This window comes from Sturnus vulgaris, chromosome 20, assembly GCF_052056855.1.
Source record: "Sturnus vulgaris isolate bStuVul1 chromosome 20, bStuVul1.hap1, whole genome shotgun sequence".
Lineage (NCBI taxonomy): Eukaryota > Metazoa > Chordata > Aves > Passeriformes > Sturnidae > Sturnus > Sturnus vulgaris.
In genome coordinates this window covers 7,156,607-7,168,005 of record NC_142262.1, presented here as the reverse complement: position 1 = coordinate 7,168,005, position 11,399 = coordinate 7,156,607, and the positions used below count along the sequence as shown (strand labels likewise).

Genomic DNA, 11,399 nt, shown 5'->3' with positions numbered 1-11,399 from the left:
CCTGTGGGCTCCTGTGTTGGCACATCCACCTCACCTGGGTTTGTGTTAATGCCTTGATGTGCAGCAGACAGGGACGGTGTGCTTAAAAACAAAAATAAAGAAAAATACATGAAAGAAAACCCCAAAACAAACCTGAATGGGTACAGCCCTTTTATTAAGGGCAGGAGGCTGTGAGCTCTAAATGGTGCCACATGTTTCCCTGATGGGTTTAAGGAATCTCAGTTCTGTAGGATCCCAAATTATTTTCACATTGTTAATCTCAACTGTTATTTAGTGATGGGGCTTGATGCTGATTTGGGGTTTAGGGGTGCCTGGCAGGGCTGCAGTCCAGTCATGTACAGGGATATTTTACCCCCAAACCAGACCTGTATCAGTGCTCTGTTCCAGGTGAGGCAGTGGCAGTGGGGTGGTGGCAGTGCCTGGAGCTGTGACAGAGCAGTGGAAGCAGAGGGAGCTCCATGGTGGCCTGGCTGGATGCTGCTCCTTATTGACCTGAGGCAGAGCAAGTATTCTATAGTGAATTCCATTCAGCACCTTCCTCCCATCCCTGTTCTTCTTTGTCTCCTGTCTTCCTAAATCTGATGCATCTCTTCCCTGCAAGCAGCCAAGCCCATTCCCTTTGTTTAACCCATGGGCATGATGTGAAGAGCAGGTGCTGCTCTCCCTCGTACTTTGGAGCAATCCTGGCAGGCTTTGATACAGGAGCTGGACTCTGACACTTTGCACCAAGGCTTTTCAGAGCGTTGGAGCACCTGTGTTGTATCTGTGGTCTCTGTCCAGGCATTTCCTGTTCTCCTCTCCCTCTCTCCTGCTGCTTGCTCCATTGTTTGCCTGTAACAATGGAAATACAATTGGGTTTCCATAGAGCGAGGAGCATTCAATAGCTGCTGCTTTGCAGTTTGGAGCAAATCCATTGTTCACCTGAGCAGTGTTTACAGCAGTGTTTGCTGGTGTCTGATTAGCCCAGCAGTGGAAGAGCTGTTGGATGTTAGAACCTGGATGAGAGCACAGGTCATGCTGTGGCTGACCCAGCTGCCTGCCTGGGCTGTGCCTCCTCAGACAGATGTTATTCAGGCAGCTCCTGCCCTTCCTGAACCCCTGGCTTTCTCTTCCTCAGCCTGGTGTAGCAAATGCCTGAAAACCAGCAGTTTTGACCGGCCCGTCCAGCCCAGAGCTGGACCACAGTGTGAGTTTGAGTCTTGACCACTGCACCTGCTTTTATGTGTCTGACCATGCAGGCACACATTGCCACCACAGGAGCCTTCCCTGCAGAAACCTCCCTCCTGCTGTCAAATCTCAAATGTCTGTGGAAATCTGAGATCTTGTACTTGCTGTTTTTAACCTCTGCCAGATCCAGGAGCCTCCGGAGGCCGGCAGGCGCCGGACAGTGTTTTTATACATAAGCAAAGCTTTGCTGACTTGTGTTTCATGCAGTTGAGTCTGCTGGATACACACCCTGACATTCACCAGAAGGAGCTGGATTCCATCTTTCTGGATCTGTTTCTGACACTGCAGCAGTCTGATATGAATTTCTTTCTTGAGGAGAGTGCGTGGAATTCATGCTGAGCCGTAAAACATGTTTTATTGCAGCTGATCTCAGGGCGAGGCAATTCACCTAGAACGGTTGCAGGAAAAGCCAGGAGAGGGGAGGGGGAGCTTTGCCTCCAGCTTTAGTCTGCAGGAGCTGAAATCCTCTGAGGTGATGTTTTTGTGCCAACTAAAGCCCAAAGAAAATGCATGAGGTCATTCAGGAGTCTGGGATGGGGCCACATCCTGTTCTCCAGACGCTCTGGGAATGCCTCTGCGTGCCCCCCACCAAAAGAGGCCTTTCTGGGCTTTGCTGTCAGCCTGTTGCCCCAGGCAGGCTGTATCAGACCAGGGCTGGGGGGCAGATGCAGCCAGAGATGGGGTGCAAAATATCCTGCTTCCTCCTGGTCACTCCATTACCAGCACCAGTAGCTGACTGCATTGTTTCTACCCCAGGGGTGCCCTGGCTGCATCTGTAAGAAAGAATGAGGGTAAGAGGCTGCTGGGGGCTGAGAGCTGGGCTTGGTGATATCTGTGCAGTGAGGAGGAGCTGGAGGTGGTGATTCCCTGGGGGAACAGGTAACTTCTGCTGCTCCCAGGTGGGAATCAAGACCCTCATTTCCCTGAGTTAAAGGGAAAGTTGAGCCACTTGGCCCCTGTTGCCTAAATCCAGCCTCTCACTCAGCCTGGCTCTGAGCATTCTCTCACTGTCTGCTTCTCCCCTGCACAGGGGATGAATGTGGGGAGCCAGACCTGCTTTGGGGCCAGCAGCACGGTTTTTCCTGAGCCACTCCTTCCTCAGGGTGGGAGCAGGGGAGGCTCCAGGCTGAGCTGGTGCCCAGCACTGTGCAGCGCCGGGGAGGGCTCTGTGAGCTCCTTGGCTTTTTATGGTAAGGAATGTGTTTGCAACACGTTAATTAAGAACGACCATGGCAGCCAGCACAGTCTGACCCTCTCACAACTGAGCCCTTCATGCCCCTCTAAGAGCTGAGAGTGGAGCCTGGAGTTGTGCTGAGACCATGGCAAGGGGCCATGGCAAAGGGCCCCTCTGCCTCCCCCAAGGCTCCTGTGGAGTTTGACACCCTTCCCTCGCCTCCTCTTCTGCCCTGACACAGGGAAGGTGTCTCTAATTTCCAAGGTTTTGGGGCCAAGGCCCTGTTTCTCTGTTGTTTGGTTTTTAGCTGCCCAGCAGCTCATGCTGGGGGCTATGTCAGGGTTTGGGGGTGCTGCCTGCTGCCTCCTCAGACTGGGGAGCAAACTTGGCAGATTAAGTATTTGAAAACAACCCCACAAACCAAAATAACTTCTCTAACCCAGTGATAAATCTGTGTGGAAAGCTCACTGGAAAGTTCATACTCACTGAGGTTTCAGCCAAGTGTCCCTTATCTCCCTGCCCACTCTTGGGCTTGATGGGAGCTCAGTTTAGCCTATTCATTTTTCACTTCGAGTTAAATATGCTTTTATTAAATTTTAACTGGAACATAACGACTTGCAGTGCTCTTAAGATAAAACCTCCCAAGGGAATGGACCAGGAGCTCATTTCTCTCAGTTGGGAGCATGTTAAGTGTCAGCAGTTCCTGATGCTCTTGTCTTTTCCATCTGGGCCTGATATGCTCTGTTACTTGAGGGGAAAAGTAGCTTTCCCATATGGTTTTGTGTTGGCAGCAAAACCTTGTGTTTGCCCTTGGAGGGCTCATAAAGGCATGGGCTGGGTGTGAGTGTGATGGTTTCCTCCTCAGATGAGCAGGGCCAGTGTCAGATAAGCTGGAGAGGGCTTTTTTCTCTAATTCTGTATTTAGTGTAAACAATGTAATGATCTGGCTTCACTCTTACAGCCTGCAGACAAGTGAGAGCCAACTGATGGGTGAAGATCCATGAAATGAGGAGGGGTGTTGGATGTGTCACAACACAGAGCCCTGACCTTGTGAAAGCCCTGACCTTGCTGTCTGACCATCACCAAGGCCCTCTCTGCTCCTGGAGAGGGTGAGAGCATCCATGTGAGCCATGGTGCATGTCAGAGGGGATTTGGGGGTGCTGGAGGCAGCAGTGAGGTACAGCCCACAGGCTGGGAGCTGTGCAGAGCCTGCTGTCACCCTTTGGGATTTCATTGCTGAACAGTGACCAGAAATTATCAAGTGCCAGTGGTGCCCACAGCCTGGGAAAGGGGCCACAGTGATGTTTTGGGCTGGGAGCTGAGTTAGGGGTATCCTGGGACATGTCTTCAAAGTGGTCATGGCATGGCTGGGCAGCTCTAGAGCAGTTGGCAGGGTGAGCCATGGGCTTGGGAGACTGTTGGAAAGGCTGGGGTGGGATGGATAGGGCAGCAGAATCAGTGTCTGACAGGGGACATGGGGCATATGGCACTCCCTGCCATGCCAGCACAGTGATCTGTGCCCTTGGGCACTGCAGAGGTGCTGGGCCAACATCTCCATCTCCAAGGTGAGCTGATAACTGTCCAGGAGAGTGGACTGAACCCCTCAGCGTGTGTGGGATCTGTTGGAGTCAGATCCTGTGGCTCTCTGAGCAGAGGTAGATGAGGGCACGAGGAAAGTAAGGCTTTTAGCTGTGTTTGTGCAGCTGCTTCAATGTTTTCCCTGGCTGTGAAGGGTTGAGCAGGGAGATAAATGCAGATGTAATTAATGGAGCTGCTTATACACTGCTCTCTGTGACTTATGCTGGGAACAGGACTAGACTAAATATCACCATTACTGATAGGAGGAGGTGGCCAATTTATGGCCCTCTCTGTGGGGAGAGGAAGATCTGGTTATAATAACACTCAGCAGGGGAAAAGAAATGTTTTACAGTCAAAAGTTTCTCGAGAAAATAAAGCCAAGCACTGGGGCTCTGTGGAGGAGGGCTGTGTCAGGACCAGAACCCCAGGGAGAAGCAGGGTCCTGGACAGAAATACCCATCCCAGTCCTGGGGAGCTCTGCTGTGGGGATTCACAACAGTGAAATCAGTGCAGACAGACTTAGAGCGTCTGTAATGGCAATTTACAGAGACATGACCTTCATGGGGGCTGTTGGGGTACACACCTGGGAATTGTAGGGATGCACAGCACAGCTCATCCCAGCTCCCCTGCACTTTCACCACCACCTCTGGCTGTGCTCTGCCACGGGGTTTTCAAAAGGATGATTTGATCCTAGTGTGGTGATGCTCTTTTGGTAAAGAAGAGGAAGGTCTTCACTTAAAGCCCTTGGCAGGGGGCAGTCAAAGGGCTCAGGCACCCGTGGAGTCTTTGCAGGGCTAAGAGGTGGGAGTATGAATCACAGCAGCCTTTTGTGGGCAGCTGCACTCAGCGGGGTCAGTGACATTCCCGTGCTGCTGTGCCCCCTCCAGAGATGTGCTCAGGCATCACCCACATCCTCCATCCCCCCTCAGCTCCCCTGCATCCAGCACGTCCCACCCCCCAGCCTCTCCTTCACCGCAGCTGTGGGGCTTTTCAAAGGATCTGAACACGGCAGGTGGGATGGAGGGGCTTTATTGAGGCTTGCTGGGCACTCCCAACTCTCACACAGCCTTGGCTGTCCTGCCTCAGGGAAGCAGCAGCAGTGCCCTTCTTGTCTCCACGAGCATCTGCCTGCTTGAGATGTTGAGCTGTCCCCAGGCTGTCCAAAGGCATTAAAATCCTTCCCCTACCATGGGTCCATGGCTGTGCTTCCCTGGCAAACAACCTCCATCCCCTTGGTCCTTGGTGACCTTCTGTGCTTTGCTCCTGGATTTTCCTACCTGAGCTGGGTTTGTGCCCAGTGCTGCCCTGGGATGCAGCTCCTAAATCAGGACACAAACAAACCAAGACTTTCCAAATGTCCCTAAAAGTGCACCCATTAACTCCAGATGGTTGGAGGGGCCAGAGCTTTTCACAGGCTCTGGGTGTAGATGCAACAGGGAGTAAGTCTGTCCATGACAGAGGAACAGGTGTTTACACACTACAGTGGATTTTTGGGTTTGAGCTCTCTGCTCTCAGCAAGAGCTTGGTGGAAGCAAATCCTGTTCTTGGCTGAGTTTGTATCAGCAGCATCACAGCTATGATATCTGGATGCATTTGAATGAAAAGGGTTCAACTGGACCCACTTCAACTCAAAATGTAGCCCATCCCCAGGCCTGGATGCTGCAGGAGACTGCAAAGCCATGGGGTGGCAGGAAGCTCTGCTAGCTGACATTGAAGGTGACAGAGGAGCCATCTGCTCTCTGCTGCTGTCCCACCGGCTCTGCCTCCCCGCAGGGCTGTGCAGGGACCCTGCAGCGCACAGCAGAGTGGCTGGGCAGGGCTTCACTCAGCTGGGTCACCTCACTGAGCTCTGCCTCCAGCGTGCTGACCGTGTTGGCAGCCTGGGCCACGTGCACCCTGTGTGCTGCCTTCTTGTGCAGGAGGCAGCTGAAGATCTTCTTGAAGCCCTTGCGGAAGTGTTTGGAGACCAGGGCGTAGACGATGGGGTTCACACAGGAGTTGGCGTAGGAGATGACGTGCGAGAGGATGCGCAGCACGTACGTGGAGTGGTTGAGGGGGAAGTACCCGAACCACATGCAAAGGATGACCAGGTGATGGGGCAGCCAGCAGAGGCAGAACAGGACTGCAACAATGATGATCATCCTGGTGACCTTCCTCTTGGCCTTCTTGGACTCCGACATGTCCTGGAGAGGGTCCACAGAGCGCCAGAGGTAGCGAATAGTCCTCACGTAAGTGAGGCTTAGGATGAGCACGGGGATGATGTAGCTGAAGATGAAGGTGCAGATGTCCATGATCTTGCGCTGGGAGATCTCCCAGATGGGGTGGCAGACAGTCAGGTTGGCCAGCTGGAACTCCTGGTAGTAGGTGAGGTAAGGGCCCGAGAAGATAAAGGAGAGCCCCCAGATGAGACAAATAGCCAGGAGGGCGTTCCTGGGTGTCCTCAGCTCCCTAGAGTGCAGAGGGTATCGTATGGCCAAATACCTGCAGGGGAAAGGGAGAGGGACATGGCTGCAGTCCCGCAGAGGGCACACAGAGAGCATTGCCAGGAGCAGATTGGAAAGGGCAGGAATGATGGATTTGAGCTTTCCAGGGCAGTTAGTCACAAAACTGATTCCCTGCTGCCTCTTAGGGACCCTGTGCAGCACAAAGGATTGAGGAAGATTCTCTCCCTGACCCTGTCCCATCACCCTCTGCCCTTAGCAGTGGTTGTGGGAAAAATAGAGATGGTCCCATTCTGTCCCTCCCCTAATCCAGCAGACCCTCACTTAACCATCACTCTCTGGCACAAGTGATCAGAACAGTGAGGATACAAAGGCAGGAGCAAGTGCCCAGGATTCCCAGACACAGCATTCCTTGTACTGGCACACATGAGATCACATCACTCCTCTTGAATTCTGTAATTAGCTGGTCCCTTAATTGCACCCAGATCTGAGGCTTGTGCAAACCCTCCCTTGCTCAACACATCTGTTCCCTCTGCTCCATGGGATACAGGGGGAGAGGCAGCCCCTGGATGTGTTTTTAGCTCCTGGGGAAGCTGTCAGCAGCCAGTGCAGTGCTGTGCTGGGATGGCAGGACACATCCGGCTGGGCTGCAGTCCCTCCCAGGGGACTTTCCCCTATGGACTTTCCACATCCCATTTCATAGGTTTTGGCCTGAGTGGAGCAGCACCAGGAGCTCCCAGCCTCTCACTTGCTGCAGGGTCACCAGACCTTGCAGAGGCAGGGACTGAAGTAAAGCACAGGCAGGAGCAACAGGCTTCCCGGTAAAACCCACCCCGGAATGGACTGGGATAATCACTGGGACAAGGGAAGCACTGGGACTTTTTGAAAGGTGCTTTTTGCTAATAGAAGGGGAGAGTGGGAAAATCAGTGTCTCAGCTCAAACATCCCAGTATTTTTTTCTCCTCAAGGTCTGCCTGCTTTGCTGGGGGCTGTTGTGGGGTAGAGGCTGTCTCCACGCATCTCAGGAGGAGCCAGAGCTGCACAGGGACTGAGTTTTGCTTCTTTCTCATTTTTCATCTCCATTTCACTGCCAAGGCCTGTGGATAAATCCCAGTCCTACAGCTTTGGAGTCTGAGAGCTTCCTCCAGCTGGGGACTGGGGCCAGGGATCCCCATCCAGCCCTCTGCAGGATCTCATACTGGGTGGCTGCACTTCCTTGCATACAGCAACTGGGACATGCTCCTTGATTCCCCCAGGAGCCCTGGGAGGTCACAGCAGTCAGGATTTAGCTCCAGGGGATTTTGTGCCCTCCCTGCCCTGTTGGGATCCAGAGAAAGGGGAGCCTCAGGGTGCAGGGAGCCCCCCCTCCCCATTCCTTTTCCTACCTGTCGAGGGACACGGTGGCCAGGGTGAAGCTGCTGGCATACATGGTGAGGTAGATGAAGAAGTGGACAGCCTTGCACATGAAGGGCCCGAACACCCATCCCTCCAGGGTGTAGATGGTGGCTTGGAAGGGGACGCAGAAGAGGATGAAGCAGAGGTCAGCCACCCCCAGGTTGAGGATGAAGAGGTTGGTTGTGTTCTTCACCTGCCCATTGCGCAGCAGCACGGCCAGGACCAGGCTGTTGCCCACGGTGCCCACGAGGAAGATGACGAGGTACACGAGTGGGATGATCACGGATTCAGGCTGCCAGCCCGCCCCGGAGCCAGCCAGAGAGCCGTTCATGGCCGGGAGTGCACGGACAGGGGCTAGAGGTGGGGAGTGTACGTGGAGAAGGCACCGGGGTGGCACACAAGGTGAGGGGGTGAACAGAGAGATCAGTGTGGGGTGTACCAGGGGAAAGGGGGTTCAGGGAGAGCACGTTGGGGAGCACAAAAGGGAGGAAAAGGGATAAGGGGGTGCAGGGAAAAGGTCAGTGAGGAGCACACCGGGGATGCACAGGAAAGGGGTGGACAGGAAGAGACGTGCAGTGGGGAGTGCTGCAGGGATGCAAAGGGAAAGGGGGTGCCCGGAGAAGTCAGCAGGGATTGCACGGGAAAAGGGGTGCACAGAGAGCACGCTGGGGAGCACAGGAGGGATCCACAGCAAAAGATGCAAGGAAACTACAGCGGGGAGCACACCAGGGATGCACGGCAAGGGTAAAAGGGGTGCACGGAGAGCGCACGGGAGATGCAGGGGAAAGGGGGTGCATGGGGAGCGTGCGGGGGTCCCGCCGGGGCGCACGGGGATGGTGCGGGGGAGCCGGGGGCCCTTCACCTCCTCCGGGTGTGCGGGAGCCCGCGGGTGCTCGGGGCGGCTCCGGCGCTCTCCGTGCGCCGGCGGAGCGGGGGGGCCCGGGGGGCTCCGGACGCGGCTCCCGCCCGGCCCCGCAAACCGCGCCCCGGGGAGGGGATCCCGACCCCGCTCCCCTCGGGGAATGTCGGTGTCAGTCAGTGCTGTCGCCCCCGGGAGGGGCTGGGGCAGCCGAGCTGGGCACCCCAAAGGGAGCTGGGCACCCAAAGCGAGGTGTCAGCGGGGGTTTTCTTATCGGCCCCCTCTTCAGCAGTCACTGGAATAGGGTTTGTTCAACCCCAGGGGCTGCAGGGCTGGTTTTTAAGAATAGGGGTCTTCTGAGTGCCAATGTGTCCGCATTGTCCAGAGGGCAGCTAAATCCTCGTTAAATACCAAAACACGCCAGGCGAGCCCACGTTTTCAGGAGAAACTGCATTTCTCCCCATGGCTGGGAGAGCAGCATGATACATTGCATCGAGAACAAATCTTTTCATGCTGTGCCTCCTTCCTGTAAAATTGCCTTTTTGGTGCTGCACAGATGGAAGTCTTGGGACCGGCCGGTGCAATCAGTTCTCTAAGGACTCTCGGTCTGACCCCACCCCAGCCCGCCGTGTTTTGCTCCTGTGGAGAGAGAAATATTTAATGCATCGATTCCTCCTGTAACTAACTCGCTCCGCAGCTTCTCACTTCTCTTAGTGGACGTTCAGAGCTGAGCTCTGGGGACACTCACAGCCCTGTGACATTGCCACCGCAGCACAGGGAGCCCTTTTCACCCTCGGCTGCCCACAGGGAGCCCCAAAAACCAGCTCCCGTTTGGAGGAGGCGCATGGGGAAGTGAACAGACCCCTTTGGTGTGAGGATGCTCCGTGCTCCTGATGACATCCCACAGGGGAAAGCAGGCAATTAGGAGCAGCACAGCGGAAAATCGGCCACCCCACAGGGCTCAAGGAGCGGCTGAGACACAGAACACAGCTCTGCCTTCCCCTCCTGATCCCAGACTGGCCGCATGCCCCCAGGGAGCCACTCCGGTGCCACATCCCCAGCCACGACCAAGGACATTGGTGGGAAACTCGTGGGGAAAGCCTGGCCCCAGAGAGGTTTCACCATGTGGGAATTGCCCCAGTCCCAGGCAGGTTTCACCAGTGGGATTGCCCCATGTCCTCAGATACCACAGGGAATATGTGTGATGGTACTGGTGATGTCTTTGGTCTCACTGGAGCTTTGGTCAGCCTGCAGAGAGACCGGGTCCACCCTTATGCTTCAGGGTGAGATTATTACAAAAACCCACAACGCTGGAAAACACTCAGTTTCTTCCCAAATATCAGTAAAATTCACGAGTAGCAGTATAAAGGTAAATCGGAAAATATATTCTTGTCCTGAGACACAGATAGGTTATTTGGGCAGGGGTGCAGAAGGATGATCCAGATCCCCAAAAGCAAGATCCTCTGGCCAAAATCAATAGGAAAAGGCACACTGTGGGCCTCCCAGCCCTTGCAGGCTGCAGGGCTGGCTGGAAGAGGGATGGGAGTGCCTGGAGCCTGTAACTCTGTGGATTTATTCTCTGCAGCAATCCCTGTGACACCAAAGGCAGCTCAGCCTCACTGCAAGGCTCCCCTCGAGGCTCTGCAGGTTTGTGTGATCCTCTGTCCCCCTGCCCTGCAGGAGAGCAGAGCCAGCCCTGCAGGAGGAATTCACGATTTATCCTCCCATTTCCAGATTCCAGAGGAATCCAGAGGAGCAGCAAAGCTTCGTGCCAGTGTACAAGAAAGGTGGTGTGGCAGAAATGTGCCTGTGCCACAGCTGGTGGCTATCCTGACACTGGAATAGGTCCTTTGGGGTGTTTTTTTTGGCACCTGAGGGTGAGTGCTGCTGTGCCAGCCCAACCCAAGTCTATCTGAACCACCACAGCTGCAAGAGAGGAGCTGTTGTTTGTAAAATAGGCTTTAATTGCCATGCCTGCTTAGTTCAGCATCATCCTGGAGCACGGTTTGGTTCAGATAGGGACTGAATTCTTGGGAGATCCATTTGGAGCCTGGAGCAGTTCAAAAGATTTGCACAGAAAGCTGCAACTTGAGGACCTGGGTTGATTTTTATTTTTTTTTTCCCCTTTGGGCTTTGCTGTCTATGAGAGGAAAGGAGAAGTTTGAAATCAGGGATAACAGAACACAACTGAGCCCTTGGAAGGGGAGAGGAGCCAAATTGCTTCTTGTAGTGTGACAGCAAAGTGCAGCCAGGCAGGCAGAGCCCAGGGCTGGCAAAGATCGGTCTGGGGGCATGAGCAGCTCTTGGAGCAGTTTGTACTTACAAAGGTTCATGTAAATATTATGATTATTGCTCAAATAAGTTTGGTATTTGTCCTGAATGAGGTGTTCAACCCCATATGCAAAAAGACCTGTTCTTAAGTGCTTACACCATGAAATAGCTTCAGGATTAGGGGAGATAACTGCAGTCTCTTCTTTTACCAGGTGCACAGCCCGAAGGGGTTCAGGCAGCTTGAGGTGGGTTTTGATTTTAGTGCTGGGCCTGGGGGAATTGAAATCCCCTCTCTCGAAGGGCTGCCCAGAGCAGCAGGCTCACAGTGTCCTGGGAAGGGGCAAAGGGATGGATGGACAGGCTCGCCCAGGACTGCCACAGCACTGCGGAGGAACAGCAGCAACAGCATGGCCAGGAGGGGGGTCAGGCTGGGGGGTGACCCTGGGGCTGATCT

General features: G+C 54.4%; 1 protein-coding gene and 1 long non-coding RNA gene across 2 annotated transcripts; one reads left to right on the top strand and one right to left on the bottom strand.

Annotated features, from left to right (window-relative positions):
• Positions 1-5,003: 5,003 nt before the first annotated feature.
• GALR2 (galanin receptor 2) lies at positions 5,004-8,599 on the bottom strand. The gene is made up of 2 exons (XM_014889133.2): positions 7,806-8,599; positions 5,004-6,460 (listed from the first exon to the last, which is right to left on the bottom strand). Exons 1-2 carry the CDS (start codon positions 8,144-8,146, stop codon positions 5,680-5,682), a joined length of 1,122 nt encoding a protein of 373 aa, XP_014744619.2. The 5' UTR covers positions 8,147-8,599; the 3' UTR covers positions 5,004-5,679.
• Positions 8,285-11,362, top strand: LOC148221573 (uncharacterized). The gene is made up of 3 exons (XR_015807793.1): positions 8,285-8,559; positions 10,260-10,321; positions 10,409-11,362. It is a non-coding gene; the product is annotated as an uncharacterized LOC148221573 (long non-coding RNA).
• Positions 11,363-11,399: the final 37 nt, after the last annotated feature.